The sequence below is a fragment of the Argentina silus genome, assembly GCF_951799395.1.
Source record: "Argentina silus genome assembly, chromosome: 17".
Taxonomy (NCBI): domain Eukaryota; kingdom Metazoa; phylum Chordata; class Actinopteri; order Argentiniformes; family Argentinidae; genus Argentina; species Argentina silus.
The window spans coordinates 15,395,240-15,405,239 of record NC_139671.1 but is presented as its reverse complement, the minus strand read 5'-3'; the positions used below and the strand labels follow the sequence as shown (position 1 = coordinate 15,405,239).

The 10,000-nt window shown below is 43.5% G+C and overlaps 1 protein-coding gene across 1 annotated transcript in view; it reads right to left on the bottom strand.

Moving 5' to 3' along the window:
• Positions 1–5,947, bottom strand: part of stum (stum, mechanosensory transduction mediator homolog) — a gene marked incomplete at its 3' end in the record, with an annotated part of 17,574 nt that extends 11,627 nt beyond the window's left edge. The window contains exon 1 of the mRNA XM_083689369.1: positions 5,700–5,947. Coding sequence (XP_083545495.1) covers positions 5,700–5,868 — 169 coding nt within the window. The 5' untranslated portion in view covers positions 5,869–5,947. The remainder of the gene's footprint in view (positions 1–5,699) is intronic.
• Positions 5,948–10,000: the final 4,053 nt, after the last annotated feature.

Below are 10,000 nucleotides of genomic sequence, written 5' to 3'. Positions count from 1 at the left end.
TGTTGTATAGCTGGTGAGGGTTTGCACCATAGCAACCGTTTCCATAAATTAAAATGTAATTATGCATTTTTCCATTCTGAAACCACTTCACCCAGGGTTAAACATACAAGCTGACGTTTCAAGAGGGCGCAATTAGTCTTCCCTCAAACGGTCCATCATCTCCCCCGGTGATCAGCCCCTCCTGCTACCGCTATATCTCACTACGTATATAGTCTTTTGTTCTTTTCTTTTTAGTATTTTTTTAAGGATGACGACTCTTGGGGTTCCTAGTCTCAACCTGCACATGATCTATTTGTTTTTCTGTTACCTATTCACTTTGGGTTTTTTCTCTGTCATGTATTTGTATTTTGCAAAAATATCACAAAACAACCACGGACCTTTGGTGTTATAGGAACAGGAATAGGGATGCAACTAACAGCCTTCTGGTAGCATCTCTCTGCTGCCATGGAAACAGCAACGGAGCCACACACAGAGAGAGAGAGAGAGAGAGAGAGAGAGAGAGAGAGAGGGAGAGCACTAGAGAGGGTACAATGGAGTCCCTGTACCATTCAGAAGGCCAAAGCTGCTTTTTAACATGTCAAATGGGCAAAAAGAAGAGACGGATAATTCTCCTGTTGCTTCTGTGGGGTTTACAGCAGGAGCCTTGTGATGTGGTTTGTCAAAACAAGCTTGTTGTTTTTTTCTGACTCACTTGTTGATCAGATGTCTTTAGAAATGTGAAATATCTGTTTACAAAGAATAGAAACTGTAGATGTCTTTCAATAGACAATGGCAGATAATGAGCCTTTCTCTAATCTTCTACCGAGGCGGTTGTAATTGCTGTTTCTTTCTAATTGTTCAATCAGATTTATTTCCGTTCCTTCATAGGTATACGTAGGATACGTACAATATGAGGTGAGGTCTGCTCTGATGTATGCAGACTCAACTCACAGATTTCCACCGATACTTCTTTGATCTTTGAGGGATATCCCTTGAAACATTCAACATGTAACAGCTGATAAGGGAATTTGTCTAATAGACTGTGCGGCCTGGCCAAACAGATAAGGATCGGGGAGGGGGGGGGGGGGGGGGCCAAAACACATGCCATTTCCCTCAGCCAATCTATCCTCTGTCCCTCCATTCCTCTGCTGACTATCTGATATCGCTCTTAAAGGTACTTTAATTAAACATCAATATGCAGCCGCCCCCCCCCCCCACCTTCTCTCTCTCTCCCTCCATCTCTCTCTCTCTCTCTCTCTCATTTAGTGACAGGTGTTAACAAACAAGCTAACACGTTTCATTTCTTTGTCATTGTTCCTCACTTCTGCTGAGAGTTTTTTTTTTTTTTTTTTTTTTTTTACATTTCTATCACATCCAAAGTGGCAATTAACATAATTTCATTTAACTTAATCCAGCACATGGCACATGATGCCACTAGCAATTACAGAACTGGGATGGTTAGACATGCTTGCCTGATTAAAGAGCCTGCGAGATGAGCATCAGTGCCAAGCAGTACTCACTCACAGCTACATTCTATTAGACATCTCTGCTGCTCTCTCCTCTTTAACCGAGCTTCAGGCATCACAGCATCCTAATCAAGACCATTTTGACCCCCAAGAGACATCACTCCTAGATGTGGATAATTGTCTATGAATCGTGATGTGGACATCACAGTTGACACTGTGGCATTAGAGTGACGTGAGTGTAAAGATGCTGTGTGTGTGTGTGTGTGTGTGTGTGTGTGTGTGTGTGTGTGTGTGTGTGTGTGTGTGTGTGTGTGTGTGTGTGTGTGTGTGTGTGTGTGTGTGTGTGTGTGTGTGTGTGTGTGTGTGTGTGTGTGTGTGTGTGTGAGCAGCTAAATGAGACAGCAACGCCTGGGCATGTGTCCAACAACAGTAACATCACAGCACCATGATCAAAACCAATTTGGCCCGGGGAAGGATCGCTGACTCCTGGAAGATGATGTTTCTAGATCTGTCCATGGTCTTTCATTTAATTTAAAACATTTTTAATTTACAATGAAGGTCAATAATAATAATAATAATAATTTAAAAAAAAAGATAATTCCACAGGCAATGTATTTTAAGCCAGCTCCTGTGAATGCGTACATAATTATGTTTTCACGGTTGACATCCAGGCGTCACAGTGGAGCCTCGGTGTGAAGACGCTGGGTTTAAACTAGATGAGACAGCGAGGGATGCCTGACGTCTGGGCACTGGTCCAATGACAACAACCACAGCCACAGGGTCAGGCTTATGATTGGACCGAACCGAAAGCGAAACAAACAGGGCCAGGCTGGCGATTGGACTAAAGGCGAGGTTGACATACAGTACAGTAAACAACACATTACAGGGCCCTCGGCTGCTGGATGATGTGGGAAGGGAAGGCGTGTTGGCAGCTCCTAACACAAGGAATATCCCTTATCCCCCAGTGTCCTCAGGACAGCTCTCTCACTGGCATGGGATGTACCACCCAACGACGTGTTGGCACCCTGGCATGGGATGTACCACCCAACGACGTGTTGGCACCCTGGCTGTCTCACCACATGGAGCTCAATATACTTCATACAGCATGGAAGCGTTTAGATCTATCTCTCTCATGAATATTGTAGTGCAAATACATACATTTTAGAATAATGAGTTGAGATAACTATGTCGGTTAGGGAGGGGAGGGGGATGGAGAAGGAACTCAACGGGTACGTGAGTGGTGTGAAATGACATTGATGTACACGGGTGCATAGGGTACTTCTGTAGGCGGATTTTGGTGGCGCCAGCCTTGATTTCAATGTGTATAACTGTTTACAGTTGAATGAGCCTGGCGGACATCCTGAAGGAGTCGCATTCTCACCATTTGTTAATTCCTTTGCGATTGTAAAGTGTCTGAAGAAATCGCACCCCCGCCATTCCTTTGCGATTGGAATGTATCTCACACCTTGTCTTTTGTTGGGAATGATATTTAAGGAGAGGGACAGCGAGATATTCTTGGAGTTTTGGGTTAGGCCCGTCACGGGCACCATTCTCCCGTGTTGTCCTTGATGCACGTCAACGTATGGTTAAACCCTACAGTCATATGTTGCTTTGAAACTGTTAAATTGGTTATTTTGTTGATACTCTATTCTCATGTGTCTTGTGTTAGTTGGTCATGTGACCACTTGTGTTGAGTTCGTTCGATCATGTTAATAACTTTTACAAGTAATCATTGGGAATAAATATATGTCTTATGTTTGACCCGTCATCTATTCTTCAGTGTTTTATTTTCATATTCTATACCACTGTATCATAAAAACCACTGTAAATACCATACAAAACCAATACAATTCTAGCCAGCCCTGACTGAGGACAGCTCTGTTCCACCGGTATGGATGGCCAAATGAGCCCACAACAACTGTGCCCCTGTCAACCAGCCCACCAGCCAGCCAGCCAGCCAGCCAGCCAGCCAGCCAGCCAGTCAGCCAGCCAGCCAGCCAGTCGGGAAGATACACAACAACATTACTGAGATGCCATGAGGAGCCATAGTCTCATGTGACACACCCAGTCACCCCGTGCCATCGACCATCCATGGGGGAAGCTGTCTCTAGGCACTGATCTAGGATCAGCGTACCCAGCCTAGTGGGATGCAAAACTGACCCAGGATCAGCATCTAGGGGCAACTGACATACACACGCACGCACACACACACACACACACACACACACACACACACACACACACACACACACACACACACACACACACACACAGAAGGTCATACTGTTGATATGGGGGATCACAGGCAACACAATGAATAACTATGATCAATAACCATGGAGTCAGGATTTCATTTTAGAACCATTATAAAACTGAACCAAGAATCCTAGTCTAGACTAAAAAGCATATCCAATAGACAGTGTCAAGATCTACAAATCTTGTGTGTGTAGCCTTATCCTAGATTGTAAAGGTAAGTAGGAAGCAAATAGAAATAAGATTATAGAATGGGGACAGAGAGCAGAGGGAAGAACAGTGGTTCACTGTTAGCAGGCACGCTCCTGTCCTCTCAGAGGTGCATATATCAATGGGATGTGTGTGTGTGTGTGTGTGTGTGTGTGTGTGTGTGTGTGTGTGTGTGTGTGAGAGAGAGAGAGAGAGAGAGAGAGATAGATCTCTTAGGTCTGGTTCCACAGGCCTCATTAGGTACAGGGGAGGATGTGTGTGGATGCCATGGCGCGTGTGTGTGTATGTGTGTGTGTGTGTGTGTGTGTGTGTGTGTGTGTGTGTGTGTGTGTGTGTGTGTGTGTGTGTGTGTGTGTGTGTGTGTGTGTGTGTGTATGTATGTGTATGTGTATGTGTATATATATATATATATATATACATGCGCGAGCGTGCATGTGTGTGTGTAATTCCACTGTGGGAATCATTTCTATAGAGATCCCATTATTGTGCTCCCACTCCACACTCCTGATGCTGTGACTTCTGTACAGAGGGATATACGCTTGAGGAAGGAGCTCCCAATGGGACCTATTGCCAACACCCCCTCCTGACAATTAGGAGAAAAGGAAGAGCTGGAGATTAAGGAGGAGAGGGAGTGAGGGAGGGAAATCCACCCAAATTGCCAAAAACACAGTAAACACCAGCAGTGCAATTACTGATACTCAAGGGACAGATAGAGCATCTGACTCCATTCTCTATGAGAGAGAGAGAGAGAGAGAGAGAGAGAGAGAGAGAGAGATGAAGGGGACATAGTACTGCCTAATGAAGTTTGGTGTTGAAAAATCAGCTCAACTCTCAGCATAGCTTTTCTAAACATACACTGTGAAACTTTTCGTTGTACATTTAGTCATTAACCAGTACTGTACACTACAGTACAACACATTCTACAATAACGTTGTAGTGTGAGGGATGTCATAGTAAGTAAGATACAGCATCATGAACACAGGAATTGGAATTACCCACAATTCTCTAGCATAGCCCGGTGTGAATCAATGACAGACATAGCCAGAGTGGTACATTAGAAAAAGAGGATTGTGGGTAATTCTAATTCCTGTGTTCATGATGCTGTATCTTACTTACTGTTATATCGATATAGATATAGATTATATAGATGTTGTTCATGTTTTCACTGTTGGTTCCTCTTGTTGTTGGTGTTGTTGGTTCAAGCAGGCCTACTGTCTGTGTCAAGTTGCTACCTGACAGGTAGTTACATAAAGTGAGTGCAGTAAATGTATAAAGTACATCACTTTCATTCTAATAAAAGAGTTAAAAGTTATAAGTTAATGACTACAGAATGAGCAAAATAGTCTGCATCGTTATGCGTCCCATCTAAACCAAAGTAGGCTAAACTTGACTGTGGCATTCTGAACGGACCCCCATGGGGATGTCCCGAGGTTGTGAACTTTATCCAAAATAGCGGCATTATGCCATCTGAGTCGCTCGGACAGATTCACGGTCCCGTTTCTCTAATTACGGCAACCGGTTTGGTTGTTGTAATGGAAATGTGGCATCAACAACCGCGCCCTACGCATCAGCGCAGCGCATGTAACGGTAGGTTCCAACGACCATAATATGTCCAGATAGAAGTCTGTGAGTGAGTGACGATAAAAAGCAATTTATTCAGCACTTTTTTGTAATCATATACCTGTACTAAGAAAAGCAGTGGATGTTTTTGTCTGTTTGACAGGTGTTACAACATCATCAATGCAAAATGTGACTGATGGAAAAAGTAGCAACAATCAACTGTGAACTCACCTAAGCCAGGTATAAAAGTGTTGAGGAATAGACATATTACTGCAACAGGGAATGGCATGTATGGAATAGCTGCGCGCAAAGGTCCCTTCTTCTCTCGTACTTGCACAACAACTCCGCTGGTTGAAGAAGTAATTCCCTTCTCATTCATCTCCGTGTCTTTCTGGTCCATCTTGAAGTCTAAATAGTAACCACACCGTTTGAAATCTAATTCAGGACTGGCTCCGTTGCGCTGAGCAGGACAGACACACCTCTCCAAAAATGACCAACTAAACGAAGTGGATCTGTGTGTACGCGCGCACGCAAGCACCATGAGCGTCTCCACCTTCGCACAGTTTTGCGAACACTCGTGGACTAGATTTCACATTTAAAGCGACAGTACCGTGGGTGCTATGGTGTTCCAAAATGTCTATTCAACAGATTGTCTGAAATAAATTATGAGTTTTATAGATTTTTAGTTTTTCACGGAGAGTTAACTATGTGGATATTGTAGATGGAACATAGTTTTCGGAAAGATAGAGAACGTTTTTGGAAAGATAGGGAGAAGGAGAGAGAACGAAAGAGAAAGAGAGAGAGAGAGAAAGAGAGAGAGAGCCAGAGGGAGAGAGAAAAAAAGAGAAAGAGAATGACCACACTCCTAGCTTAGTGCAGTGTCATTTTTCAGTAGACACAGATCAGAGCTGACGGTACTGGGGCAGTAGATCACAGATCATAGAGCTATACTATAATAAAGATGGGTTGTGATTTACACACACACACACACACACACACACACATACACGCGTGCACACACACACAAACACACACACACACACACACACACATACACATATACGCGCGCACACACACAAACACACACACACACACACACATACATGCGCGCACACACACACAAACACACACACACTCACGCACACACATACACATACACACGGGCACACAGACACACACACACACACACACACACACACACACACACGCACACACACACACACACACTGTTTGTCTGTCTGCCTGCCTGTGTGTATGTGTGTGTGTGTGAGTGAGTGAGTGAAAAAGAGAAGAAGTCTGTCTGTCTGTCTGTCTGTCTGTCTGTCTGTCTGTTTGTCTGTCTGCCTGTCTGTTGTCAGTATCTGTGAGGTTTGTAATACCAGCCAGGTTGTAGAGTTCATTAATGACATACTCTACTGTAGGACTGGTGTCATTTGTCCTGCCAATTGGCAGTGATTTACATGCAGTAGTATTTCTGGGCTGGGTTCCTTCCTCTGCGTAACTGTGTTATCAGTGCCATGCTGCCACGATTACTTTGAAACATAATTAATCATATCATTTGTTAATTACACATTACATTTGACCTTACAAGAAATCATAATGTCAAAGTATCATGATTAGAGCTACTATCTTAAGACATTTCAATTGATTTATAGGCCTATATACCACTGTAACACTGTATGACTATACCAATTTAACATGAAATATGTTTAATAGCCTACAACATGAACAATTTCTATTTGCATTGAGAATTGCACTGAAGAGATGGGTCTTGCTGTGTGGTGTGGTGAGAGATTATCGAAGGAGACCAGACTTTCAGCCGTCTTTCTCGGCCCTCTGAGACAGATACGGTTTCACCAGGAAATGGACATGAAAGGACAACAGTCAATGCTTAGTAAATATTCATAACCCTAACCCCCTACGGTTAAGTCACTCTTTATCTCCAGAGGTCGCCTAGCAACACAGAAAGCTGTAGGTATAGGGAAGGTTATAATATTGATCCTGAGGGTTTTAGGCTCCTCGTGGTATGATGGATGAGGGTGATTAATGCTTGAATGAGACGATGCTGGAATGAATCCCCGTGACAAAGCCATGTTACACTTGAACTGGCTTTATCACCTTTTGATTGCCTTTGATTCATTTAACCTTTATTTAACCAGGCACCTCAATTGAGAACCTTTACAATAACGACCTGGAAAAGAGGCCCCACATTAAAACGCCGTTCAAATGTACTTCGATGTCTGACAGGTTTAACATGGCAAAGACTTTGAAACACAGTGCAACCATTTGAGTGGTGTAACGTATGAGTTTATAGATGGATTGGTCATACTCTGAATAAAATGTGTATCCTAAGTCTCAAGTCTATGTTAAATCATGACCATGATATATATTCGTTTTATAAATCAAAGCCACTGTTATCATTATCATGATGTCGGTGGCACATGGTATATGTATAATTCCTCAATATCTCCAATTATATGTCAGGAGATGACCTTGCTTTAGGTCATCCCCTGATATCATCTCCTGACCTTACTGAATGATCTGTGGTGATGCTAATGTACAGTAGTGTTGCAGAATGACTTTAACTGCATTTGTGATACGTTAATTTCTTGATGATACCTTGAAGACGGGGGTGCTTTTTTAAAAATAGAGTATGTGAACTGTAGAGTGTTTGTTGCATGTTTCCTTGGAAACAGATTTCAATTACCACTCAGGAAAAAGCTTTTGAATTTCATATCCCAAATGAGAGAGAGAGAGAGAGACAGAGAGAGAGAGAGAGAGAGAGAGAGAGAGAGAGAGAGAGAGAGAGAGAGAGAGAGAGAGAGAGAAAGAAAGAGAGGGGAAGAGAAAGAGAGAGACAGACCCCATCACGAATATGACATTTTCTCCCAGAAGGGTTCTCTAGACACAAATAACAACCTTATGAGAAGCTCTCATTACATATTTCATTTGTAAGATATGACCCTTCGTACTCCAAACAAGATTGTTCCACCCCGATGTGTCCCTGGGGTAATTACTCCTGAAGGCTATTGAGAGAATCGCAGAGTGGGAATCAAAAATCAAGGTCAACACTCTCTGGTGTATTTGGATGGTATGTTGCTCTGTTCAGTCTCACATCATTGTTTTGGTACGCGTTCTGAACACTGTCGCAATTAAATATGTTGTGCACGTCTTCGTACAACGCTCATTATCATATTATGTGAAGTCGTTGAAAATAGCAACTCTCACATTCCTTCTGATCCTATTTTTTTCCATAACAAAGACTGCCTGACGGTGACGCCTGGTTCTTCTGATGCCTATGGATGTTTCTGTTGTTTCTACTGTGTGTGTGTGTGTGTGTGTGTGTGTGTGTGTGTGTGTGTGTGTGTGTGTTCTACTGTGAGTGCCTCTCTTCAGTTGACATTCAAATCAGTGTGTTGTACGCAGGTACGCCGTTACACTATGGCTTTTCAGTCTGATGACTCACCTGTTGCATCACAGCTGTGTCACTAGAGGAAGAGGAGCTCTCCTGTGATTCCACCTGCAGATGAATGGTCTCAAGGTTGCAAGCGCTTTTTGTGTCTCTAAATGTCCTCACTCTCTTGTCTCTCTCCCTTTCTCTTCATCTCTCTCTCTCCCTCTCTCCCTCTCCGTCTCTCTCTCTCCCCCTCTCTCTCTTTCTCATCCTCCCTTTTGTTACACAGATTGCAAGTTTCATTCCCCTAAGCAATCACATTGTGGTTCAAAATAGATAATTCACAGGCCTACTCGCACTTGCAACTCCCAGCATCCAGATAGCGATTGAGCTGTAGAAAGCAAGAGGACTCTAATTCTCAAATCGCTCGTACGGAACACCGTACTGTACCCACCTGACTGTGAAAAATACATGAGGTGTGTGGGATGAAGCTCAACCATCGGATCTAAGGTTCTGCCTGTCACCACCCAGGCGATGATGTCATCTGCTTGTTAACGCGGTGAAGTATCAGTTGAACTCTACTTCATTACAGCTCTCATAGACTCACTCAGTGTGTGACAGGAGAGGAGAAAAGAAAGCACGCCCTATGTTCTGTGTTCTATGTTCCGTGTTCTGTGTTCCACGTGTTCTCTGATCTTTCTGCTCTGCGTTCTATATTCCATGTTCTATTCGTTCTGTTTTATAACCCTATGTTCTATGTTCTGCATTCTGTTCCAGGCTGTATCTGTAGTTCTGTGTTCTGAGTTCTGTGTGTTGGATGCTCTGTGCTCCAGGCTTTAGCCGCCCCAGTGTGTGGTGTATAATGCTAGTGTAAATAATGGATTAGTGGTAGGGAAATTTGGAAGTAGCCGAGGATGACAGCAGCTGAACCCGAGAGCAAAACTGAGGCACTGTTCTGAAGCTTCAAATTAGGCTTCCTGGGGCTCAGAGAGTGAGCCTTTTATACCCAGCGAAAGGCACACAATCACACTTCCTGCTTCCGTCCCTCACTCACTGTCTGTCTGAGTGCCACCTCTCCCTCCACAACTCACTCGCTCACACTCACACTGGGTAGAAGCTGCCTGTAGGCACTGATCCA